This window comes from Onychomys torridus, chromosome 20 (genome assembly GCF_903995425.1).
Source record: "Onychomys torridus chromosome 20, mOncTor1.1, whole genome shotgun sequence".
Taxonomy (NCBI): Eukaryota; Metazoa; Chordata; class Mammalia; order Rodentia; family Cricetidae; genus Onychomys; species Onychomys torridus.
In genome coordinates this window covers 34,227,134-34,254,931 of record NC_050462.1, presented here as the reverse complement: position 1 = coordinate 34,254,931, position 27,798 = coordinate 34,227,134, and the positions used below count along the sequence as shown (strand labels likewise).

At 42.6% G+C, this 27,798-nt stretch overlaps 1 protein-coding gene across 1 annotated transcript in view; it reads left to right on the top strand.

Moving 5' to 3' along the window:
• Window positions 1–5,198: 5,198 nt before the first annotated feature.
• Window positions 5,199–27,798, top strand: part of Tph2 (tryptophan hydroxylase 2) — a 103,780-nt gene continuing 81,180 nt past the window's right edge. Inside the window, exons 1-5 of the mRNA XM_036169936.1 lie at window positions 5,199–5,420; window positions 7,956–8,105; window positions 12,700–12,883; window positions 13,012–13,112; window positions 18,898–18,965. Of these exons, the coding sequence (XP_036025829.1) occupies window positions 5,313–5,420; window positions 7,956–8,105; window positions 12,700–12,883; window positions 13,012–13,112; window positions 18,898–18,965 (611 nt within the window). The 5' untranslated portion in view covers window positions 5,199–5,312. The remainder of the gene's footprint in view (window positions 5,421–7,955; window positions 8,106–12,699; window positions 12,884–13,011; window positions 13,113–18,897; window positions 18,966–27,798) is intronic.

The following is a 27,798-nucleotide window of genomic DNA, read 5'->3' as shown; positions in this document are numbered from 1 at the left end:
ACACTCTTTAAATTGCTTTTTTTTCCACCAGAGTATTTTATCAACAGATGAAACACTTAAGACAGCAATTATCACCAATTTTTAGATTGTAATTTTTAGATGTTTTTAAAAGAAACCCTGTGGCAATTTTCCATTCCTGCCCTTGTATCCTCAGGCAATCATGAATCTGCCTTGCCTTTCTCTTTTTTTTTTTTATTGTTTATTTTCACATCTAAGCATTCCATATCAACAAATCATGCAGACTCGTGATTCTTTTGTGTCTTGCTTCTTTTTAGCATAGCACAATGTTTTCAAGATTCACCCATACTGTGGTCTTTCATGAATTTAGGGGATTGCACATTTCATTCCTTTGTACCACCAAGTGATTGTCAACTTATAATCCATATTTTTTTGTGTGTGTCTCCTCATCAGTTGGCAATATTTGCATTACTTTCTCTTTTATGAATAATGTTGCTGTGAACAATCTTATACAGTCTTTTTGTGGTTATGTTTTCACTTTTGGGGGATGTATACCCAAGAGTTGAGTTGTTGAGTTCTGGCTAACCCAAGTCTTGAGAAACTGCCTGATTGTCTTTTCAAAACAACTCCATTATTTTCCACATACCTGGGGTAAAAACTTCTAGGTTATATGATAACTCTATGTATCATATATTGAGGGACCACCAAACTATTATCTAGAGTGACTACAACACTTGACAGCACCACAAGTAATGTAGGAAAAGTCCAGGTTTTCTGTCTCTTCATCAATGTTAGGTATCATCGGTTATTTTGATTCTAACTACCCTGCTGGGTCTGAAGTAGTATCTCATTTTTATTTGATTTGAATTTCTCTAATTATTAATGATGCATTGCATTTTCTCATATGCTTATTAACCATATCTTTGGAGATATTTCTATTCAATCTGGACTCTTTTAATGTTGCTGAATTGTAGGAGTTCTTTATTAGGGATGAGATACAACAGATATTTTCTCCTATAGTATAGGTCGTTTTCTTTAAATTTTTATTTCTTGATAGTTTCATATATGAGTGCTATATTTACATCATACCCCCCTGCAGCTCCTCTCATGTCTCCTCTACTCCCTGTCAAATCCATGGCTGCTGATTCTTTAATTACTGTTTTACACACACACACACACACACACACACACACACACACACACACACACACACAGGCATGCAAAACCTACTGAGTCCATTTATTGTTGCTTGTCTGTATGTGTGATTAGAGCTGACCCATTGAGATTGAAAAACATATCGGAGGATTTATCCCAGCAGCCACTGGTTGCCTGTAGCACTTCATCTTGGAGTGGGACCTTATGAATTTCCCCCATCCACATTGGCATGTTTTAGTATGCAGATTTGTGTAGGCAGCCAATACTGCTGAAGTTTTATGGAGGCAGCTTCCCTTTCAAGACTAGAAGATACTATGTAGTGGCGGGTGTCCTCCTGGTCCTCTGGCTCTAACATTTTTCTGTTCTCTTCCAGGACTTTCCCTGAGTCTTAGATTTAAGGGTTGCATTGTAGACATATCAACTGGGACTGGGCTCCCTATGATGAGTTGTTTAGATTATTATTTTCCCATTGTATTATCTTGGAGCCTTTCTTTGGAAATTACTGATCATAAATATAGTGGATTATTTACAGGCCATCAGTTCTAGGCCATTTATCTACATGTCTGTCCTTATGAAGAACTGCACTCTATTGGTGACTTAATTTCCTGTAGAGTTTGGAATCGTCTGACTACTGTTTGCAGATTTTAGACAACTCTTTCACAGACCCCTCTATTTACCCACAGTGAGGGAGATACAGAGCATTTAGGGGACCCTCAAGTGTAAACAAGTTGCTTCTCAGTCTTTATTTGATAATGCACTTTTCGCATGTTGCAAAGTCTTTGATCACTCTTTTATATCCCATTAAGCTTTTACTTTTTGTTGCTGTTGCTTGTGAACTTATATTATTCTGTACACGGTAAAAAGAAAAGGAAACCATTTATGTTGCTTCCATACATTTTTTAAATGAACAAAAGTGGTTACAGTTTTTAAAAGCCTCAATAGATACTGTAATTGAATTTCAATATTTTATTTTATATTTTTTAGAGACAGGGTTTCTCTGTAGCTGTAGCTTTGGAGCCTGTTCTGGAACCCACAGAGATCCACCTGTCTCTGCCTCCCAAGTGGGATTAAAGGCATGTGCCCTGGCTGTTCTTCCAGAGGTCCTGAGTTCAATTCCCAGCTCCCCTATGGTGGCTCCCAACCATCTGTAATGAGATCTGGTGCCCTCTTCTGGTGTGCAGGCATATATGCAGACAGAACACTGTATACATAATAAATAAAATTTAAAAAAAAAAGGCATGCGCCACACCACTGCCTGGCATGAATTTCAATATTTTTTGGCATTTTTATATATTATTTTTCATATAATTTACTTTGTTCATAGTTTTCTTCTTCCATAGCTTTTCCCAGATCATCCCCATATCCACCCTACTTTCATGTTCTCTTTCCCTCCTTCTCTTTCTCAAAAACAAACCCCAAAACAAACAAACAAGAACAACAACCCCTAAGAAACAAAAATAAAGAACCAAACAAACAAGGTCAAAACAAAACAAAACAAAATAGAAAGCATGAGTGCACATGTACACACACACACACACACACACACACACACACACACACACACACACACGGCCAACTGTGTCTGGGCATGAGGCCTGTCCTGGAGTGTGATTGATGTACCCAATGACACTTGATTGGAGAAAACAGATTTTTCCCCTTCCTATTAATTGTCAGTTGCAAATGGCTTCTTGGCTAGGGGTGGAACTTTGTGACCACTTCCCTTCACTGGGCTGGGACTTTTGTCTGGCTTGGATTTGTGCAGGTCTGTGAGTATTGTTACAATCTCTGTGAGTTCATATGGGCATCGGTCCTCTAGTGTCTGGATGACACTGTTTCCTTGGAGACATCCATCACCTCTAGCTCTACATGCTTTCTGCTGCTGTTTCTGCATTGATACCCTGAAGGGAAATGTTTGATAAAGACATTCCATTTAGGCTTGAGCACACCTAGTTCTGCATCCTCTGCACATTGTTCAGTTTTGATTCTGGCTTAATTACCATCTACTGCAAGAAGAAGCTTCTCTAGGGAGGATTGAGTGAGTCACTGACCTGTGGTTACCAGTATTTTATTTTATTTTTACTGGCTCCCACACCTATGCAAGAACAGTATCCTTTGGACTTTTACCCCTTTACATTTCTGGTTCTTTTCATTTCATTGTTTATCTACCAACTTAATCCAGGCTGTAGTTCTTCTGGCTGGATTATTTTAAGTTTCATTTTCTATCTTCAATCATGAAGTCCTTTTCCAAAGTACTACTGTTCTAAAACACCACTGTTTCCATGACTGCACTGCAGAAAGCCATTCCAATTGACTTTCACTTACAGAAAAAGTTAGTAAACTGCCAAGCTACACAGTGTCACGAAAGTCTTCTCATCATCTAGATCTTGCTCTTCTTTCTAGTTTTGTCTTATGGGGTATCCTTGCCCTACACCCAGATTACAACCTTCTAGAACAGTAACAGTTCCCTACACATTTTGTTAGGTTGTTTCCTCCACCTCAAACCATCTCCTTGCGGTTTCCTACAACACCGCCAAATTGACTTTTAAAGATTCAGTTTAGACAACTCCCCACAGAGTCTCTGGATTCCATATGTGTTACTGACCACCCTGTGCCTTGCGCTTTTGATGTCTTCTGGAGAGGGGTCAATATCCCTCATTCCACTTGGTTATCATGCACCTGATTCTCTCAGCTAGACTGTGACTTCCTTGTGATTGTGTCTTATGCTCCTTTGCATCCATGGAGTTCAGTTTCATTACTCATTACAAACCCAGAGCTCAACAAATGTGTGTTGAGTTATACCTCTGTTCTATGTATGGCTCTGTAATCCGTGGTCTGTTGAGCTCGCTTTTGTTTATGTGCTTCTTTTTTGGAGTACTCGAGACTGTACAACGTCATGGTGGAGAACAAGGATCCTGGAACAAAATCACCTGCATTTAGATCATACACACACACACACACACACACACACACACACACACACACCAGATACCAGTAGCTCTCTGAAAGTGTTATGATAACTGATCATGTTTTGACCTATAAAAGCGCATAGAAAGTGTTCAGAATAGAAACTGGCAAAAATTAGGCACTTAGCAATGTCAATTATGATTTTTACGATTACTTCAGTTAATTTGTTAGTGCTTGCTTTTCCTGTTAGCCTTTCAGCATTGGTCTTCAGTGGAAATACAAGCTGAATGATTATTTCCAGAGTTGGATCAAATAATAATTATAAACCCCCAAGTCTCCAGAAACAATAAAAACCCAGTCAATGTTAACACACACAGTTTTGTTTCAAAGAATCTTCCTTTTGTTTTCTATGTAAACAAGCTGTACAAGCCCATATTTTGTTTACTTTTTCAGTTAAACAAACATATTCAGTGAAGAATTTTCCATTCTCCAGAGGATTGGGAAGCTTTCTAAAGTTGGAAAAGTTAGAATATAATTTTATCTATGCCTGTCAAATCACTGGATCTGATCAAGTCACAGATAGAGAGGAACATTCACAGAAAGTATCGGAGGAATGACAGGGCTGTGGGCATCTTGTTTCCATACGTTCCTTTCTTAGTGAAGAACATTTTAGAGGGGTAGTGTCTAAGCTAAGTCCAAGCCTCACATTTCTTCAGTACAATAGCCTGAGTATCCTTCCACATAGAGACACCATAGGTTTTGGAAACAGACCTCTTATGAAAGCCATCATAACGTGTCAGGTTTCAGAAAAACCTTTTAGAAATTATCTTTATTACCATTAGAAAGCACAAAGTCCTTAAATTCATAGTTACTTAAAGGCTGAGGGTAACTTTCCAGGCTTGAGAGTTAACAGCGGACTGGTGTTTTGTTGCAAGAAAAAAAAAAAAAAATAACCCTGATGTATTGTTCTCCATCATCTCCTTCCAAAGAGCTACTCAACCTATGAAACAAAAAAAATCTCATCATGAGTGAAGATAACCCCAGGCTTCAGATCTGTAATCTGACAGTGGCCATCAGCAACCAGAAATGAGTTTTTTCTAATCAGCTTCCCATCAGTCCTCAGTCACTCATATAAAGGCGTACAGGGAGGGAGGAAGCGCACTGCTCTTCAGTACCAGGGTTCCTGGACAGCGCCCTGAGCAGGCAGCTGTCTCTGGCCTCTTCCTTCTTCATCTCCGCCAAGGCTGCCCCTCTGGTCCCCCCTGCTGCTGAGAAAGAAAATTACGTCGGGATCCATGCAGCCTGCAATGATGATGTTTTCCAGCAAATACTGGGCCAGGAGAGGGTTGTCCCTGGATTCAGCGGTGCCGGAAGAGCATCAGCTAATGAGCAGCAGCTCAACAGTGAGTATCTGGCACTCTCCAGTGTTCTCTAGGGCAGCAACTGTTTTAACCTCACCATATGGACACCTGCTGTACAGTAAGCATACAGTTAGACTCCCTCCTCCTCTGTAGTCTTGTCTCACTACCTCCCTTCTCTCTACCTTAGCTCTTCCCAAAGTAAAGCAAATGGGTGAATTGCTAGGAGATAAACTTTCCTCATATAGAAAGTGAAGTTCCCTATCGGGAAGAATGAAAGATTATGTGAGCCAATGTCCCAAATTCACTCCTCTCTCAAAGTATAGAACATTGAAAGGCCAATGGGAAGATTTGGGGGGAAGAATTAAATATATTTCTATGGTTTCTACAAGACAATTCTGTCTTCTATATCTTGCCCCCTCCCCCCAAAAGACTTGAATGTGTATTCTTGAGTTTAAGTGCAGGTTTTGGAATAAAAGATGAACCATTGCCCTTCAGAGGTTTTCCTGCATGCCACATTACCGCCCCTTTATAGTTTAATCAATGAAATAATGAAAGGCTTGTCTCAATATTTGCAAGATGTTTTTGTGTTTAAAATATTGACATTAGAGAACAGTTTCTGTAAAGATACAGTTCTTGCAAAGATTTAGATCCTAATATGAGCAATAGTCATGAGATTTAATAAAAACAGTACTTTTGTTTTACTAACATGCAGTAAAAATACATCCAGGCTTCTGTCATTAAAATTTTTAGAGGATGCTGCACTGTAGTCTTTTCTGTTTGTTGAGAGATTCCAAATTCAGCTTGTCAGAGGAAAAAAAAATCAAGTTTAATGCCACAGTTCCAAATATGTGCCTTCTACTTATTACCTCACAAATGCTGAAAAATAGTCACAGCAACTTTCTTAGCACTATTTAAATCAATTTGTGGAGATGAGGCCAAAATGTAAAATAGATTTTCTAACACTCAGGCATCCTGAATATTTGGATGAGACGTTACACTGAGGAATTCTGCAGTCATAACAGACTGCTAGGAAGGAAACACACACACACAAAACTCTCAGTTATGGGTAATGTATGACCCGTTCACATAAAAGTGCTCCTTAGACATATGAGATCTGGGGATTGTGCGGAGAGACTGAAGCAGATGTTGAGAATATGAAGACATTTGAGCTTTTAATGACAAAACATACTGTCAAATGCCAATGTCGGCATAAACTCCGTCTCTCCCTCAAGTCATAAATAATAAAATGTCCATTCCTATTATATATAAATTCAGCAAGGGAGGCAATCTTAATGTGTGAAATAAAGCCAGTAGAGAAATTAAGGGAAGACAGCAGCAATTCCCTTTTCACGGCGTTCCATATGAATGTGGGGGTCTCAGTTCCACGAGGACGTAGCAGATTGGTGTGATTATGTTATCCTGCCCTTAGCCAGGGAGACAGTTCTCTGCCCAATTCTGCATTCATATGTAATGAGTACAAAACAGACCATCATAATTTTACATCGTCTGTCAAATGAAAAGTTTCCAGCTTTGTTTTTCAAACTCTGTGATGTGCTCTGAATTGCTAGAATCTGTTCTTTTTGTCTTTAGCCAGAAGAACTTAGTTATTACCCAGATTCTCTTGTTTGTTCCCAATGATTAGCTAGCTGGTTCTTTTTCTCTCTTCTGCCTTTCCAACTTCCTGTTTTATTTGTGACTGAAATGTACTAGTTTACTTACAAAATCAATTTTCCACAGAGGGATTGGTTGTGCACACTGTTCTTGTCATGGTCTTCTTCAGTGGGCAGGCAGGTTCAGACTGATGGTTTGTGATGGCAATGTGGGTCTCAATGGACCCAAAGTATCCTTTTCTATACATGTACTGATGTGTTTCAGAATGCAATGAATATTTTTGTTTTAGAGACTTCATTGAACCTACATTTGCTCTTGCCAAAACTATGTTTGGTGTTATGTTTGGTATATTTGCTAATTGATATGGTTTACATATGAGCCAACTAAGATTTTATGCTGCAAAACTAGCCTGAAAAGAGAGGTAGGAATTATCCATGTATTACTTTAGACTATCTCAGTGGTTCTCAACCTGTGGGTCATGACCTGCTCCCCCGGTGGGGGGTCCAATAATTCTTTCACAGGAGTTGCCTAAGACTCTCAGAACTGTCAGATATTTACATCACAATTCATAACAGTAGCAAAATGACAGTTATGAAGTAGCCATGGAAATAATGTTATGTTGGGGGTGGTCCTCACACCATTAAAGAAGAACTGTATTAAAGGGTCACAGAGTTAGGAAGGTGGAGATCCACTGACCTTATTGATAATCAGGTTTTTGTCACCATCAAATGAAAGGAAACCTGCCCTTCCCTTACGTTAATTCTTTAGACACGACCTTGAAACAGTGCAAAGAGGATCTCGCCATAATCAGACTAGTATCTTAGACAGTTGAGCGTCATAAGGACTCCACTTTGAGCTTCTGTGGTGGGTGGGGCTTCTGGCATTCAAGTGGAATCTCTAGTAGGAAAATTATATTATAGAAACCTCTGGAATCGAAATGACTTTTGTGCTTCTACTTCCTTGAAGCTAAATAAAGCTCTCGCTAGCAGAAATGAGGACAGGAAGGGAAGCAAAGAGAGCAGCAGAAGCGATGGTCCAGAGAGCGGCAAGACAGCAGTTGTGTTCTCCTTGAAGAACGAGGTCGGCGGGCTGGTGAAAGCTCTGAGGCTCTTCCAGGTAAATGCAGGACACCCTTATGTGACTTTCAGGTGGCTGTGTGCCTGGAGACAGACCCGTCACCTGCTCTGAAGGCATTCTCGAATCCAGTTCTGGATAATACGGGGAAAAAATTCAGAGGAACAAATTGTCGCCGGGCTTTGCAAGGGGAACTTTGCTCTGCCCAACAGTGAAATAAGCGGGTCCGTGTGAACTGTGATTCCATTAGTTCAGAGTTAGCCTGTTGGGAGCCCTGGTCACTGTTGTCAGGTGAGAAAGCCTGTAATTAAAAAATGTGAGCTTTGCAGTTGGAAATGCAAACACAGACAGACAGACAGACAGACACACACACACACACACACACACACGCCAAAGATGCTTCAAAATATCAAGAGTCTTTACCCTACTTTGATTTACCAAATTTGAACTGTACTCATGTAATAAGGACATACTTATTTCATAAAGTGGGATATATGAACACAGGCACTTCCTTAATAATGTGTGTTATGTAAAGCAGAATCACTGTCCATCTATATATTGAAGGAATGTCTTAGAGAAAGATACGGCATAGTCTCCAGAGTAAATCCTTGTTTAAAGTCCTAAATAAAGAACTTGGGTGAAGATGAATACCTTGTACACCTGGTGTTTCCTCCATCTTTGTGGGGGACCTCCCCCCCACCCCCTTGCAGGGTACTCTTGAGCAGGGAGAAGTGTGAAATAATTAGACAGACATATAGAGGAAAGAGACAGATAAAAACATAGGATAGCCTCTGAACTGTCTGGGTCAAAACCCAGCAGCCCCTTCTGTCGCTTCTAAAGGGCTATTTATAGAAATGCCAAGGGGCGGAGCAAAAGACCTCCCCCCCTCCCCAGCACAGCTAAGTGCAGACCCTTCCAAACACCTGGTGGCCACGCACGTGGTCAATCCATTCTCTTATGCAGCCCTGCTGTGTACAGCAAGCTCAGCTCTCACCGGGAAACCTTTGTGGACCCCACCACATCTTAAGTAAAAACCCTTACAAATGTGTTGAGTGCAATGGCTGGTAGCCAGAGTTGTTAAGATGAAGAGTTTGGCTCTTCCTGGTACCTTGGGCGGTTGGATAATAGACACACAGTTAGGGAATTTGGAGCTGTGCTCGAACCTGCTCCTCAGTTCAATTTCCTCATTTGTAAAATGGCAATAATGATAATTCCTACCTAACTGGGTTGTTGGGGTGAAATAATGTGAGCGTTTTTGTTAAGTGCAGACAGGAGGCATTATTTGTGATGCCTCTAGATGATCACAGATGGGGAATTAACCTGATTCAGAAAATGTTTTCTCATTCCCTTCTGGCCTTAAAGAAAGGATCAGGTACCATTAGCAGTGTTAATGGAAATCTGGAGTAGTATTTTACACATAATTATGCCATGTGGGGGCTGTGTCCATACAATGCCCAAAGGCAAGCCAATTCAATTAGACAGCTGGGTGCAGTGGAGAAATCCCCGGAGAAGGGGTCTGCTCTTTGAATTTGCACTCTGCCATCAGCTACTCACCAGGCCTTAGATAAACCCCTTAACCCATTGGGAACTCAGTGTCCTGGTCTAAAAAGATCTACTCTGATTCAACCCCAAATGGCACAATGAATGTGGAGTCTCTTGGGCCTTGAACTTAATATTAACCTCACTTTTATTACATTAGCCAATTTATAAAATAGAGCATTATTGCAAAGCTTAATAAAAAAAGAGAGAGAGAGAGAGAGAGCTAGAACATCTAGGCTTGTATCCCAAACTGTGCTGAGATCCAGAGGGTGACATCTGGTGTGATGGGGCAGTGTGTGCTTATGGGGCAGGGCATGGAGAGGAGACATTAGTTTACAATCATCATAGGAGAAAGGCATAGCAATGGGAAACTTAAACCATTTTTTTTAAAAAAAATTACTTATTTTTTTAAAAAAAGTTTTTTTTTTCAGTTTTGCATCCCAATCTCATTCCCCCCCCCCTTCTCCTGCTCTCTCCTCACCCCCAACCTCCCTTCCCCCATTCACTCCTCAGAGAGGGAAAGGCCTTCCTTGGGTAGTCAACAAAGTCTGGCATACTCATTTGAGGCAGGACCAAGCCTCTCCCCACTGTGTCAAGGCTGAGCAGGGTATCCCACCCTAGGGAATGTGTTCCAAAAAGCCATTTCCTACACCTGGTATAAGTCCTGGTCCCATGCATATTCCCCAGCTGACAGGCCAGAGTCCATGAGCTCCCACTAGCTTGGGTCAGCTTTCTCTGTGGTTTTCCCCATCATGATCTTGACCTCACTTGCTCCTGTGATCCCTCCTTCCTCTCTTCCACTGAAGTCTAGGAGCTCAGCCCAGTGCTTGGTTGTGGATCACTGCATCTGCTTCCATCAGTTACTGTACATGGGTTCTGTGATGACAATTAGGGTGTTCACTAATCTGATTATAGGGGAAGGTAAGTTCAGGCACCCTCTCCACTATTGCTAGGAGTCCTAGCTGTCATTCTTGTGGGTTCCTGGGAATTTCCCTAGCACCAGGTTTCTCCCTAACCCCCTAATGGTTCCCTCTACCAAGATATCTCTCTCATTGCTCCCCCTCTCTGTCCCTTCCTCCACTGGACATCTCAGTCCCTCCTGTTCCCATCTCTTCCCTTCTACCCCAACTCTCAGTTTACCCAGGAGATCTTAATTATTTTCCCTTCCTTGGGTCTTCCATGTGTGTCCCTCTTAGGGTCCTCCTTTTTACCTAGGTTCTCTGGGTTTGTGGACTGTAGCTTGTTAAACTACATTTTTTTCTTAAATCATATATATATATATAATTTTCATTTTACATACCAATCACAGATCTCTCTCTTCCCTCCTCTCATCTCTCCATGCCCCCCAACCCATCTCCTATTCCCTCCTACAAGAAGGTAAGGCCTCCCTTGGGGAGTCAGTAGAGCCTGGTACATTCAGTAGAGGCAGGCCCAAGTCCCTCCCCCTGCCTCAAGGCTGTGCGATGTGTCCTACCATAGGTAGTGGGCTCCAAAAAGCCCCTCATGCACCAGAGATGGATTCTGATCCTACTGCCAGGGAGCCCCTTAAGCAGATCAAGCTACACACCTGTGTGGCTTATGCAGAGGGCCTCGTCCAGTCCCATGGAAGCTCCACAGGTATTGGTCTAAAGTTGATGGGTTCCCACTAGTTTGGTTTGGTTATCACTGTAGGTTTCCCCATCATGATCTTGATGCCCCTTGCTCATAGAATCCCTCTTCTCTCTCTTCAACTGGACTCCTCCTGGAGCTTGTTTGGTTGTGGATCTCTGCATCTGCTTCCATCACTTACTGGAGAAAGGCTCTATGATGACAGTTAAGATATTCACTGATCTGATTACTGTGGTAAACCAGCTCAGGCACCCTCTCCACTATTGCTAGTAGTCTAAAGTGGGGCCATCCTTGTGGATTCCTGGGAACTTTCCTAGCACTCAGTTTCTCCCTTTGTCCATGATGTCTCCCTATCTCTTTCATTGCTCTCCCATTCTGTTCCTGTTCCAGCTCAACCATCCCATTCCCTTATGTTCTCATCCCCCATGCCCTAACCTCCATTGCCCTCTGCCACCCCCAGTTTACTCTTGGAAATCTCATCTATCTCCCCTTCCCAGGGTGATCCATATGTCCCTCTTAGGACCCTCCTTGTTATCTAGCTTCTCTGGAGCTGGGTTGTAGTCTGTAAACCACATTTTTAAGCATTAAAGTTACTGTTCTTCCCGGAATAGCTTGTTATAGGAAGACTCACAAAAGGACAGCTATGACATATATCCCAGGTGAAGCTAGCCTGCCAGATGCCAAAGGGAGTTACTATGTGGTCTTGTTTAGTGCGTATTATTATGGTGCTCTGCCTCTTCATTGAATGCTTCTCTGTTTCCCTCCGTTTTCTTAAAACTTGGGTTATGCTTTGCTCAATGTTTTCCAAGCCTTAGGCATTTTTGCACACCCCTCCCGTTTTCTGCCTGTCATTTCTATTATTCACTTAAAAAAAAAAGAGTTGCTTTATTTTTTATTTTTAAATGATCATTATATGTAAAAGGGTCTCATTCTGTGGCCTAGAGAAATTTGCAATCCTCTCGCCTCTGCCTTCTGAGTGTTGGGATTTTAGGTCTGAGTCATTATGTCTGACTCTAAATGACTGCTTTATTCCTAAACTTTACAAGTAAGCCTTTCATGGTTGTAAGATTGCGATGTGGAGTTTCATGTTTTTCAAGAGTAAGAAAATACAAGTTTTAGGATATTACATTATGGTAATGTAATAGACAGTCTAATGTCTTTGTCAATCATCACTCAGTAGCAGGGGGATGTGGACTCCATTGAGAAATGAGGCTGACAATCAGGATGTATTTTATAGTGTCTTTTATAGGTCTCCAGTGCCCTCCTCTTTTTATTATGGGACAGGACAACCCACATGGAGACATGGCAACTAGTCTTCCTTATTAATAAAAATAGTAGCTGGCCACCTTCTCACCTGTTAATCAGCCAAAGCGTAGTCAACCCTCTTCTGTAGGTACTAGACACCTCACTCTTTGATAACTGCACAAGACTAGCACTTCGATCACCGGGACCTGAGTACGATTCAGAACTGTTACTCGTGCGTCCACAGGAAAAACATGTCAACATGGTTCACATTGAATCCAGGAAATCCCGGCGAAGAAGTTCTGAAGTTGAAATCTTCGTGGACTGCGAATGTGGCAAGACAGAATTCAATGAGCTCATTCAGTTGCTGAAATTTCAGACCACCATCGTGACGTTGAATCCGCCTGAGAACATTTGGACAGAGGAAGAAGGCAAGGGTGATTTTTTGTTGTTGTTGTTGTTGTTGCTTATTATGTGATTTTGCAATCTGACACCTGTTGCCCAGGGGGAAAGCACAGTCTGTGATCTGATATTACTGAACCTGCACTGTTTTCAACAGGACTGGAGGATGTACTGTGGTTCCCTCGGAAGATCTCTGAGTTAGACAGGTGCTCTCGCAGAGTTCTCATGTATGGGTCCGAGCTTGATGCAGACCACCCAGTAAGTATCTAGCCGAATCCCTTTCACCTGCTCTCTCCCAGCTCTGCCAAGTTCCAGATGCCGTGCGTGTGTGGTCTGTGCGGCAACGCTTTATTATAGAGCAGTTTTGCTTTTATCCCCCATGACTGAGAGCAGACCTTCAGATGATTAAGCTTCCCTGTACATGTGTTGGTTGGAAGGAGGCTAGAAAGATGGCATTTTCACATAGAGTTTATTTATAAAATGGTTGGGCAGAGGAGGAGACTGTATGCCTTGGAGAATATTTCTGTGGGAATTGGACAGCCTAAAATATACTTGCAGATGGTGACCCTTGGAAGAACGATGAACTGAAATTGATCACACCTTTGGGAAACTAGAGAAGACTAGATGTGATGGGGGCTTGGTGAGAGAATAAAATTCTTGCCATTTTCCTTGACTGGAGGTAGTTAGGAGCAGAGTTATGCGCTTGACTTCAGTCTCAATGGAAAGGCAGAAGGGCTTTAAAATAAGGCTCTGATGGACGAGGCATCCTTTCCTACTCTACTCTGAATCTATCTGCCACCATTTCCTCCTCTACTCCAATAAAAGTGACCATCTTCAGAGAAATATGACACTTGGGTAAGCATTTCCCATTTTTTCTCCCCCGCCCCATTTTATATCAGTTTTTATTTAACACAAGAGACCTGGAACTTCTTTATGGCCAGAATGAAGTACAGGGAAGTAAGCAATATACACATTCATTATGAGCATTTTTTCCCCCTCCTCCAGCGTCTAGAAGTGGGTGGACAGAACACTGAAATCTTAGCAGATCTGTCATGCTTAGTGGGAGCATGTTATGTTATGTGTTATTAGAGTAATGGCTTACAGAAACTCACACGAGCTAAGCAGAGAAAATCTAAAGAGAATGCAATTGTATCACTGTACCCTGAATCGTGGTACCTAAGTGTGAACGGAGGATTGGCAACATCAACAGCACCTGGGACCTGCTTGAACCCATCCACATTTCTTCAATTCGGGATCCACAACGAGTTCAACGTGAACAAAATTTCATTCAGAGCAGTTATTTGGCATAACATACCAATTCAAAGCAATTCAAATATACCGTTCAAATAAGTGGTTCAGCACACCTAATAGTATTGCATTATTTGTAAAAAACTGAAATAATGTAGTCACGGTGTGTTGTATTTGCAGCATAGCATAAGCATTCACAGTAATTCATACGACAACCACAGAAAACCCCTTAAATAGCGACTGTAGTGATCTTTGCTAAAGACTTAGTTATTTCCCCCTCCCGATCTCAGAGGAGCTGGGATTAGTGCTAGCTGGTTTAAATGGTTCAGAAGATCTAGACTGCACAAATGCCAGCTGCCAACTTGCAGAATGTCCTTGGTGAGGTCCATGGACCTCTCTCTGCACCTTACGGTTCTTTAATGTAAAAAGTGGAAATGAAAATTCTTATTGATCTCAAAGGTGTGCTTGAAAAGCCTAGTTCATAAAGCAACCAAAAGGCAATCTGGCAAAGGAAATGCTTAAATTCAGTAAGGAAATGCTGTATTAAACCATCCAGATCAATACATAGACAGTGGAGGGGCTGTTGAACCCCTCCACCCCATTTCTAAAAGCTCCCTTAGTGAAGTTTTCAAAACTACTTAACCTGGAGGAAGGAGTCCAGCCATGTGAACGAAACCACCGCAGGAGCCACTGACCTTGCTGTGAACACCATGTGTTCCACATCAAGAGTAAATTTTTCTGTGCTTAATTTTACTCCACCACTCCCAATTACACCTGCTTTTATGATACCCCTCCGCTTATTTTCTGTGCAGCCACTCGAAATAATGGCAAGTACTTAGCAATCCCCTACGTCTCTTGTCATTTTTAAACCATATATACGTGCTTATATTCATTATGCAAAATCTGATATTGGTAAGTTGGTGCTTTTGCGAGTTTGTATTTGATGTAGATGGGCAGAGGTGTCAAAGCACTTTTTTTTTTTTTTTTTACATCTAAGAATGATCACAGTTCTAAGGTAGGCACAGGGACTCTTGCCATGGGACAGTTCAGGGAGGGCTCGGAATATAAATCATGCTGTGTTGTGGAACATTATTTTAACTAGGTAAAGATGTGTCACATTGGTTTAGGCTATAGACTATTACTTTACTGTGTGAAGGTGTGTTAGTTTTGTTTATGTTGCATTTGTTTAATGATGTAAGGATGTGTATTTAATGATGTAAGGATGTGTATTTAATGATGCAAAGGTGTGTCGTATCTGTTTCACCTTGCCTGCCCTGAGTGGTCTAATAAAGATCTGAATGACCAATAACTAGGCAGAGAAGGCTAGGTGGGGCCGGCAGGCAGAGAGAATCAATAGGAGGAGAAATCTAGAAGAAGAACAAGAGGAATGAGAGAAAAGGAGAGGAGGGACATGCCAAGGACAAGAAACCAGGCAGACACAAGCCAGCAGACAGAGAAGCAGTGAAAGAAAGTTACACAGAAGTCAGAAAGGTGATAAGCCCTGAGGCAAAAAGTAGATAGAGAGAAACAGGTTAGCTTAAGTTAAAAGAGCTAGCCAGAACTGTGCTTAAGCTAGGCCGAGCATTCGAAACTCATAATAAGACTGTGTGTTGTGATTTAGGAGCTGATTGGTGGCCCCAAAGAAAAAGCCTGGTTCAATGCTGCTTTGGGAAAGTGTTAAATATATGGGCCCATGGCTCTCAAATCTTAATAGACAAAGCAATTGCCTGGGAATTTTGAAATAGAGACATGACTTCCTAGGGCATAAGAGTCTGTATTTCTTGAGAGTTCCCAGTTGAGGCTTACACTGGGGGATATGGGTCCATGTTTCTGACTTGCCAGGACCTAGACAGGAAGGGTTTTCTAAGGTGTTGTTCAAGATATCTCCACTCTTGAGATAAATGAAATCTCAAGACACTCCCCACAGGAGGAGCCCAGGGAAGGAGGCTTTCCACCAATGGAGTGGGGTGTCTGTGTGGAAAATGGTCTGTAGCAGATTCCGATGTGATCAAAGGGTGAGAATTAATGTCCTAGCCCAGTGAGTCTCAGCCCTAGAGTCCCACTTCAGTCACCTGTGGGAAATTTAAAAAAAAAGGGAGGACTGTTATAGCCTCTTCAGAGCTTAAATCAGAACCTCTGGGGAAAGGGCCAGGTTTGAAGGATTATTAAAATTCCCCAAATGGTTCTGATATCACACCAGGGTTGAGCTGTTGGAGATGCTCAGTGGCAGCATAAATTAAAGTGGGCTCATTAGGGTTCAGGCTGAGTTCACTTTGATTTAATTTGGGGGTGGGGCACTCTCTGGGTACCAGTGTTGCCGGATTTTTTTTAATATAAATAAATATATAAGGTTGCCCAGTAAAATTGGGAAAACTTGCCATTTATCTGAAACTGAAATTTAACTGGGCATCTTGTATTTTATCTGGTACCCTATCCCTGGCTTCAGTTCAGAATGGGTGGCCAAAAGTACTGTGTCTGGAATGGCCAGTTCAGCTAGCTAGCTAGCATCTCTTACTTTGCCAGCCCATGGATGAATCCAGGAGGCTCTGGGTCTCTCACCACATTTGTGTAATCACTGCCACTCTAGGCTAATGAGGCATGATGAGGAAATCTCTCTCTTGCGTCCCTGGAAAAGGTGCAGGTGTTTGCTGAGGAGAGCGTAGAGATTCTCCCGGAAGCCAGCAGATTATGATGCAGTTGCCATGGTGTCCAGCCTGGCAGGAACCAGGGGACAGATGCTAGGCTGTTCATGGGACTTTTTCCCTCTCTTCATGGCCTACTTTCATTTTGAATCATAAATGTGCTTGGAATTCTTCAGTTTTCCCGCCCCAGGTAGCTTGTTTTACTAGTGAGTGAAGAACCCACTTTCCAGCATGATCTTGTCTACCCTCTGCAGGAGGAGATCTTTTATTTAGACCAAAGACCCATTTGTAAATGTGGTAACTATAGTCACAAGCTTTGTCTATAGGCATTTTAGGTTGTTTTGGTTTTTCGAGACAGGGTTTCTCTGTGTAGCTTTGCGCCTTTCCTGGCACTCTCTTGGTAGCCCAGGCTGGCCTCGAACTCACAGAGATCCGCCTGGCTCTGCCTCCCGAGTGCTGGAACTAAAGGGATGCGCCACCACCGCCTGGCTCATTTTAGGGTTTTATAAGCCTGCCTAAGAGCCTTTGTTTAAACAGCCTGAATTCTAAGGCCAAGGAGGAGGAAAATGCTGGTTATTGGGTGTGGGATACCTCATTTTTACAGGGTCTTAGAGTGATCTGAGGAGGCACTTTTCTCCCCTCCTCCATTACTAACTGTTACTGTTGCAGAAGTAAGGTAATTCTTCAGTCATGTCCAGCACACAGCCCCATGAAGATTCCTGGCCTTGAGGCCCATTCTTTTTCAGCTAGACAAGAGAACTGGGCTGTTTTAAATGAGTTTGTGTTCCTTTATGAACATCCCACCTTACAGAAATGTCTATATTGCTACTTCAGTAGCCTAAGCCCTTGTGGGTACTTCTTTTACTGTTGAATCTTATGGTCCCTGCAGACTACACTCTAGCTTGTTGTCAGAGCCCACCTAGGTTTCCTAGTGGCTTTACCCAGCAGGGGTTCATAAGAGGTTGATTGGACTATGGGCCTGAGTACCAGGTGTTGGTAAGGGTCTATACTTGGCTGTATCTAGCAAGGGGGAGGTCTTTGGCCCCTCCCCTTGGTATTGTTATAAAAAGCCCTCTGGAATAAAGTTCTGGGCTGGTGGATAAGGATCCAGGTCCATCCGAAGCTATCCTGTGTTTCTGTCTGTTTCTCTCCCCTCTTTATTTCTATCTAAATCTCTTATCCCTCACTCCTCAAGAGTCCCTGGGGTAAATAAATGTGGGGGCTGGTCTCCCACAGCTTGTCTTGGTGGTACAGGCTCAATACAACTTAGAAATAGACACAGTTCCTCCAGGACTTTTTGACACCGTGAAGAAACAAGTCCAGAAGGAATTGGTTGTCTCTGTATGAAAAGGAAAAAAAAAAAAAAAAAAAAAACGAGAAGTCTGCCCATGTGAGGGGAGATGGTTGAGCAGACCAGGAAGTGGAACAGGAAGTCTTCTTAGGAGACCACTTGACTGAAAAATGACAGACTCAGTATTTAATTTCCCAAGTGGATGAGGTTAGATAAAAATGTTTTTCAAGTTATTATTTTGTAGTTTAGATAAAAATCTTCCAATCAGCTAAGACACATTCATGACTGAGAGTCCCTCAGTGGAATGGATGAAGCTAACTTCCCTTGTGCATGAGGCTCTTCCTAGTGTTACATGGTGTGATCATAAAGTAGAGCAAAACCTCTTTAATTTGTGCTAATTTGGGGATTTGGTAAGTGCTCAGAGTGACTGAGTCTTTAATAAATGTTACATTTATTAGTTATTTACACACAGCAATTAAAATTTGGTTAGACCTGTCAAACCTATTTTAATGAATAGGCTAAGATTAACTTGTTACTAAGATCAATTACTTGCCAATGATACTTGAAAACCTAAAGATACTGTGCAAAATATTCATTTACTTAACTAAGCCATGTTCCTTGCCTAGTAGAAAGGTAAACTCTGGCCTGAATTCCCACAGATCCCAAATTAGTAGATCCAAATGGAAAGAGGTTTTATGGTAAGCCCAATTCGAGTTTGCCTGTGTCATCAAGCTGGTCTTCTGAGAATAAGATTTACATTTGAATTGAACACTCAATAAACACCACAGTGATTTTCTTTTAGGCCTTCTGTGGCTAATTTTTCGGCACTTTGTTAAATAACTTAATCTCTTTTCTGTTCAAGGGATTTAAGGACAATGTCTATCGACAGAGGAGGAAGTATTTTGTGGATGTGGCCATGGGTTATAAATAGTAAGTACCTGCATAAAACTCTTTCTTGTCAATGGCTAGTTAGGAACAACCCCTGCTGGGTTAAAATAGTGTTGTCTTCGCTTGAACTCTGGCAGAAGACAGACATTTTAAATCCTCTCCAACTCCCGCGCTGACGTTTAACATCCGGGTATAATTGTGATACGAGACCTGTGGTCCACATGCCAAGCGCTTCCTTGACTGTATTTGCAGTTTCATCAAGGCAAGGAGCCATTGCTGTTCACTCTGAAAAGGCTCCAACAGACCGGTGCTCTCGGTTGACTTTGACTTTTCAATAATTAACTTCAGTGCCCAGCTTTCCCAATCAAAGGAGAGAAGGAGGCAAAAATGTGCAAAGGAGTCCTGCAAGCAGCCAGCATGGCACTAAAGCGTTTGCTTTCCGTGGAAAAGAGACTAGCCTACAAATTAGGAAGAGTTTAATAATCACACATCAGGGACAACGGGGTTGGGATGAAGTTGGATTAAGGACTGTGTTGCAAATGGTGATCAGTGGCAGTGACGGCTGAGTGTGTGATCGGCAGCGAGGTGCATGTTTACTGTTTGCTTTGCTTGGAACAACAGAATGAGCATTGGGCCCCTTGTTCGTGCTGCTACCCTCACTGGTGGAACTCTGAGACCACCACTTTTTTTTTGTCTGCCTGTGATCAGCAATCTGAAGTTTGCCTTTGGAACAAAATGTAAATTCATGCCTGGTAGGGGAAAGATTTTTTTCCCCTTACTTTAGTGGAGACTAGTTAAGGAGTTGAACTGACTTCAGAGGGCAAATTTATCATTGATGAGGATTTAGGATGTCATGCCTACTATAGAGGATGTCAGTGTTGCCTGCTCTTTTTTTCTTTTTTCCTCTTCCTATTTCTTTTTTTTTTAACCCCTCTTCTCTCCCTCCTTTCTTTCATTGGGCAGATAATTTGTCTATTCCTAACTTCCCTTCATACTCTGAAACGTGTCCTTCCCTACTCCTTAAGGCCCAGGCAACCTTCACCCTTTTCCCATCATGCTTATAAAAACAAAACAAAACAAAAAACCAACAACGTATTTATAAAAACTAGAACTGCACGGCCCATGTTTTTCTACAGCGTCTACTGTGCTCCAGGCAGTGTCTTTCCCCATGCTGTGACCGACCTTCTACATCAACGAATGTCTTGCCTTGGCCAAAGTCTAGTCTCACGACCCCTGTTACCCTGACATTGCTCTCTAATCCTGTGTTGCAGAGTATCCTAGTCAGATAGCCGGGAGAGGACGTGGTGGACCAAGGTCACTGTCTAGAGGAAGCCCCAGTGAATGGTTGTCGATCTTCAGATGGGTTTTCTCTGGCTTATAGACTGTCTGTGGAATAGGATCACAGATCTTTGAGGAGGTCTAGGAAGGTATTCCTTTGGGGGCACGATCTGTCCAGGAGATAGTCAAAGCTCAATGCCAGGCAGTCTTTTCTCTTAGAGGAAATAGGTGGCTAAAAAATGTTCTGGCTTTCACAGGCACCGCACACCTGTGGTACGCAGGCAAAATAACCATGCATATAAAACAAAAAAAATGTTTTATAATAGATGCTATATGTAATATATTATACATATTGCTATATGTGATTTAAACCCAGCATTTTGTGAACATAATGATGAAAGGATTAGTTTAAATGTCACTACTTCTTTGGGTTTGGGGATTTAGCTCAGTGGTAGAGCGCTTGCTTAGCAAGCACAAGGCCCTGGGTTCGATCCTCAGCTCCAGAAAAAAAAAAAAAAGTTACTGCTTCTTTGAAGAGCCCTACACTGGGCAGAGACGAGCAGATTTGGTGGGGATCTGTCCCAAGGAGGACTGATAATGGAGACATTGGCTTGAAGGAAGTGTATTTACATGGAGAAGAGAGGGTAAGGGTTGGGGTGGGGGTGAGATGGTCAAAGTGAAACATTTAGCTCCTGTCACCTCTCACAGCTACAGGGTGACGCTGATCTGTGTCTCAAGCAGAACTCAGTGTCTGGAAGTTTCATCAGAAAGACTGGCAGAAGCTGGGTACCTCAGAACCTAGCACGAGGAGTCAAGGGTGCTTGATGAAGAGTCCATGGTCAAAGGACTGAACTCTTCCAACAACTGAGCACGCAGGAGCCTGAGCTAGGCAGGAAGCTGCCAACTTAACCCTTTACAGAGACCAGACTCCCAGAACCCTCTCTGCTATCCCAGGGGAGAGCATGCTATAGCTGAACACTGCTTGGTAAGCTAGGGAGCCAATCAAAGAGTGTTTACCCCATTGAGCTTGTAATCCAGGACCATCAAAACCTGCTCCTCGGAGAGTGCTAAGGCTAGACCGTGTATGCAGAGTAATAGTACTTTGAAACTGGAGCCGGCCAGTCTGGGGTGGAGAGCTGGCTCTGCTGTATCCTCAAGCCCCTTCATCTGCGCACCATGTCTATCAGCAGGCCCCATCTGACAGGGTGCAGTAGGGTTGTAAAAAGAGGATGTATGTGCTGTGCTTGGCACCATGCCTGGACCCTGATCAGGGCTCAGTGTGTCAGTTGTTATTACTGTCTTCCTGCTACGCTTTGCTTGCTCATTAAGATACTGTTGGGTAAACTGATTATTTTTTGTGCTGACAACAGTCCTTTTCATGGAGAGATTTCATAAAAAGAGATTATACTCCCATTTTTCATGTGTGAAAGAAGCTGTCAAGATACTGGTAACAAATTGGCAGTTGTCGTGGGTGCTGCTTGGGAATGGATAGAGTGAATAAGTTACTTAGGAGTTGTTAAGATTTGTTCAGAGTAGAGAGCAAAAGATTTCACTTTAATACTCATTTCCCCATACTACACTAGCCAAGGTTTGCCTGAGTCTGAGGGTGGGTAAAGGATAGCCTGCTCAGGTGTGTGTGTGTGTGTGTGTGTGTGTGTGTGTGTGTGTGTGTGTGTGTGCACTTACAAGCTCATGCTTTTGGGCTTGCACACCTACTGTAGCCAGGTGGAGGAGAGGCACAGATCCTAAGAATTTTTTTTTTTTTTTTTAACAGAACATGAAGATGCAATGTCTCATTGAGCTAGGTGGTTTTTGGTGCTGATGATTTTGTGAGTGTACATTGTTGAAATGCACTGGTACTCCAGTTACTTAAAATAACCTCCTTTCAGTGTACTTTGACCAGATTTTGCAGGCCCAAATTGGGAGTACTGGTCTGAGGACCAGGTTATTTGAAAGTAGGATAGTATTGAAACCTCAGCCAAAGTTTGACGACACAATTAAGGACCGTTGGGGATGGAGTGGAGCTGGGGAAATACTGGTCATCGGGGTGGGGTGTGGGGTGTGGTTTCTGATTGAAGGAATAAAGGAGAAGTACCCAAACATGATTTAGAGCATTTCCTTATACCTCATAACCACACACAATTATAATTTGCCAATGTCCAATGAACATCAAAATAGGTATTGCCTGACATGGGAAAACAATTTGCTGTTGGTGATCAGGCAGGGCATCCTGGACCCTGCGGAAGGGTGGTAGGTACATGGTCAGAAACATCGAAAGAGATGGAGTACAGGTGTTTTGAGATTGTGGAAGGGATCTCCGGTTGTAGTCCGAGGGGGTCGGAAGAGAAATGAGATCCAGAATAATATATATTGAAACCACGGCCAAGAAGCCCTCTGGGGTATTTGTGTGTTGAATACTATATTTTTTTTTTTTATGATAGTCTTGAAAGGATAAAACAGGCGGGGGAGAATCAACAACAAGCAGAGAAAAATGAAAAAATTCCACTCTATGATGAAAAAACAGCAGGCTCGGAGTCCATATTACCGTGAACTCCAAAGAGGTGGGGGAGCGGAAAAGCGCCCGCATGCTGAGAACCGTCAATAGATACCACTCAGGCACAGTTCTGATTGACAGTGCAGCTGAGAAACTTGATTGATTACCCAGAGGCCCGCAGCCGCCTGCAGACAGGCCCCTCCGCTCAGTGTCTGCAAAGCTTAATTGCCTCACCAATAATAGCATAGGAAACAGTCATTAGTGTAAGTGTTAGTCCTCATGGCAGACCTGAGAGCGAACACCCAGACCGGGAGGGCACTGTACTAACTAACCTCTGGCATGCAGATCCCACCCTGTTCTCTCCAACTCAAATAAAACTCAACTAAGGGGAGGGGTGGGGGTCCCTCAGTGATGTGATGGGAACGTAGACTTGTAGTTTCACAGAAATGGAAGTGTGTGTGGTTGTGTGTGTGTGTGTGTGTGTGTGTGTGTGTGTGTGTGTGTGTAAGGCAGACTGCGTGCAGAGGAAGAAAGGGTAGCTTTCTTTAGTAGTGCAGCTCCTAGGTGAGTCAGAACCTCTGGATTTTCTGTCATTGATACCTTCATATTTTAACCCGGCTGAATTTCAACACTGAATTGTTGGGGAGCGAGATTGGGGGAGAAATCAGTAATACAGTTTTTATTTATTTATTTTTAAATTAACCAGCAAATACATTTTTCCCCTTGGAGGCTGGTTTAATGATTACTCTTCAACAATGTGCATGCATATTTAATTAAATCATATTTTTGGTGGGGCTAATGGTAGCTATTTCAATTTTATTCTCTTGGAAGGAGGCCTCAAGCTCTGACTTTAATTATACCACTGTTGTTTGCTTAACTTTATCTCCAACGGTAGTGTGGTTCTGCCTTGATATAAATGTGATTTCTCCTGGTTGAAATTAAGGTTACACATGGCTCAGGCTGTCTCCTTTTTAACATCCCCCACCACACCCCAGAAATTTGGAAAGTAAATTGGTCCCCAGGTGAGGTTAGTGGGGGAGGGTGTCAGAGTTCCAGACCTAATTTAGGATCGGAACCCCCACCCCATTTCCCAATAAGACTCTTGGTAACAAATTCAGGGACCCATGTGTGGCTTTTTCCCTTCCTTCCTTCCTTCCTTCCTTCCTTCCTTCCTTCCTTCCTTCCTTCCTTCCTTCCTTCCTTCTTCCCTCCCTCCCTCCCTCCCTTTCTTCCTCCCTCCCTCCCTCCCTCCCTTCCTTCCTTCCTTCCTTTCTTCTTTCCTTCCTTCCTTTTTTTAAGACAGGATTTCTCTGTGTAGTCCTGACTGTCCTGGAACTCACTCTGTAGCCCAGGCTGGCCTCAAACTCACAGATCCATCTGCCTTTTGCCTCCCGAGTGCTGGGATTAAAGGCGTGTGTGTGCTGCCACCACCCAGTTTCTTAAATTTCTTAGATTTAATTTTCTCTTCTGTAAAATGGAGGTGAAAAAAAAAAAAAAACTTCACTGCTCCTCTTCTGGGAGTATTCTGATGATTAAATGAAACAAACAGGGCATTGCTGTATAATGAGCCTCACCATTAGAATAGTCTGCGAACCCCACTGAGGTCTTGGGACAGAAACCAACCTGGGGGCCCTGGCTGTATCCCGACACTTCTTTCCTACCAGAGAGGGAAATCTTAGCTTTCCTGTTAATCTATTGACTGGTCTGTACACTTGTTTAAGATATTTCCTCCTCAATTTCCTTTCTGCAAAATGGAAATAATTCTGGAGCTACTTTATAGGATTATTGGGCTGCGCTTATACAAGTTAACATAGACTTAACATGTAGAATGGCACTATGGAAGTCCGTAGAAGTGATACTAGTGTCTCATTACAACAAATTCTCTGCCTTCATGCCAAACCCTTTTATTACCTTTTGTTTTCTCCCTTTCTCTTGACCTCTGCTTGATTTTTATGCTATGTTAGCGATTTATTTCTGCACAACAAATTCCCCCCAAATTTAGTAGCTTGAAACAACAGATATTTCTTGTTCCACACTGTATGTAAGTGCTAGGAATTGAAGCAGCTTAGCTGGGTGCTTCTGGATCATTAGTTGAAACAGAGTTTGGCAAGGCTACAGGCATCCCAAGCCCGGGTGGGGCTGGAGATTGTGCTTCCAGTGTGTTTGCCAGAGGACAGTTGGAATGAGGCCTCAGTTTCTCGCAATGTGACCTGTCCACGGGGCTGCCTAGACATCTTCATGGTATCTCAGTCGACAGCCCCCAAATCAAGTTCTGCAAGCAGGAGAGCAAGCCAGAATGTGCAATGTCTTTTAAAAATTATTATTGTTTTTCTTTAGACCAGCAGGCTCTCATGAAGCCCAGGTTAGCCTCGAGCTCACTATGTAGCTGAGGGTGACTTTTTTAATTAAAAATTGTTATATTTATTTTGTGTGTGTATCTATGCTATCCACATGTGATTATTATGTATGGCATAGGTGTGCTATAGTGTGTATGGAGAGGTTAAAGGACATTGTAGAAATCACTTCTCTCCTTCTATTATCTGGGTTACAGGGATCAAATTCAGGGTGTCTGGCTTGACAGCAAATGCCTTAACCTGGGCTTCAAATTTTGAACCTCCTGCTGCTGCTTCCCTGGGATTATGGGTATGTGCCAACGTGCTTTCTGGGGATAGAATTTAGGAGCGTGGGATACTAGGTAAGCCTGCACCAGCTGAACTACATCCAGGTTCCAGGATGCCTTTTATAATCTAGTCTTGGGAATGACATAGTGTCATTCTGGCAAGATTCTTTCAGCCTTACAAGTCAGCCTTGAACATGGGATGGCTAGGTGTCAGGTTCTTTGTGGACCATTTTGGGGGTTGGTACCACAGGCATTTAGCTTATAACCCATTTCTTCGGGACCCTCTGCATTTGTTCTGCCATGGCGAGTGCTACAGTATTATTAGAATGTTCTATGGGCAGAAAGAATCCTGGAGACAGAAGAGGTAGAGCAATGTCACCAAGAGTGCATCAGATGGTGTAGACTTCAGAGTTCCTTGGAACCGGGTTTGAATTCCCACCCAACACTTAACAAGTACTGTGGCCATGAGCAATGACCTCTCAGTTCCAGTGCTCTTACCTTAAAAATTGGGCGTGATTGCTGTCTTGTATAGTTGAGAGAGCTATCAATTGTTAGCAGGCTTCAAGGAATATTATTCTGTGATAGATGTTGTTATTATTATCATCACATGTTTAATTGCTAATGGTTCCTTGGTTCTACATAATCAATTTTAAGGCTCATCTAAATGAAGAAATGACCTCTGAAGTGGTTGAGTTAAGAAATCTAGCTGGGTGGTGGTGGTGCACACCTTTAATCCCAGCACCCAGGAGGCAGAGTCAGGCGGATCTCTGTGAGTTCGAGGCCAGCCTGGTCTACAGAGTGAGATCCAGGACAGGCACCAAAACTACACAGAGAAACTCTGTCTCAAAAAAACAAAAAACGTGGGTTGGGGATTTAGCTCAGTGGTAGAGCACTTGCCTAGCAAGCGCAAGGCCCTGGGTTTGATCCTCAGCTCAAAAAAAAAAAAAAAGAAAAGAAAAGAAATCTATGCTCTAGCTTCCCTAGATTATTGGAAGTTGTTAAAAATATTTGCATGCAGGAACAGTTTTTTAGCTTTTTAAAAATCAACCCACAATTCTTCAGTCTGAAGAAGACCCTCTTCACTATCAGGCTGCGAGTCAAAGCTAAGCTAAGGCTGGAGGGGTTGGCTTGGGACTAGACCATATTGTTTGTACTCATTACTGATTGGCTAACGATGGGCAGATGTTTATTATAGGTTGGTTTCTCAGCTCACATAGTCAGGAATCTTCAACATCCTTTTATTCAGTTCCCACCAAGAGCTGGGCATTGTGCCAAGCAAGTCCACTTGGCAGTCTGTTGTTTAACATTTCAAGCAGGCTTTGAGGTAGATGTCATCACTATACTTCCCAAAGATGAGGGGGAACTCACGTTCTGAGACACCAAGAAACAAAAGGCGAGATGCCTGATCCTGTCACCTGCCCAAGTACCAGTCGCTGATGTTTGAATTCCTCAGAAATAGAGCGCTAAATTGAACATCAGGACTTAGAGCAAGTGTTAGCACCAGTGGGATGATTTCCTGGCTGCTTGGACTGACTTCAAAAAAGGGTCGACCCTCTTGGAGACTATTTTTGTAGAATTTAAATGTCTATCTTTGCCCAGAATGCCACACCTTTTATTTGTCTTTCATTTTGTTTTGAAGTGTCTGTGGCCACTTCCACTGGACTTAGCACATGTTGAAAATAGCACCTACAGAACCAAGTGGTCTGGCGTTTAAAAAAAAAATTACTCGGTTCTCTACAAAAGTCTCAACCTAGTTGAAATGCACAGTTCTTGTCAGAATTTAATTCACTTGGAGCTTTCTGTAGTCAGCCTTCCAATCAGCCCTGTGTGACTTCAAGCCTACCTACCTGGTCTTTCGTAGGACATCTATCTGGCTCTGGCCTAGGAGTCAATCCTGGGTAGTGGCTTTCCTCAGCTGTTTTAGATTGCGAGATTGTCTCCTCCCACCCAGTGTTCAATCCCCCTGAATAGAGAATGAGGAGAAATAAACACCACCGAAACAATTGCCAGGGATGGTCACTTGTTTTCTTCATTAGTTCCTATCCTACTCATTTCGTGATTTCTTGATTTATAAAACGGCACCCTTGGTGATCGGCTCTGCATCTAAGTACCCAGTAAGACAGACCCTAAAACAAAAGCAGCCCCAAATGGAGACTAGCGTATTTGAAAAGTGTAGTTGCCAACCCAGCAGGCACATTCAATTTGGGTGAGCCAGTGCACATGGCATGCAGCTCAACTGGGAGAGTGAGGAAAGGGTTTCTTTCTTTCTTTGTTTCTTTTTTTTTTTTTTAACATGGGGTGTATTGATTCTAATTTTCTTTCTCTCTCTCTCTCTCTCTCTCTCTTTTTTTTTTTGTTCTTGTTTTTCCAGACAGGGTTTTTCTGTGTAGCTTTGTGGCTTTCCTGTAACTCACTTGGTAGCCCAGGCTGGCCTTGAACTCAGAGAGATCTGCCTGCCTCTGTCTCCCGAGTGCTGGGATTAG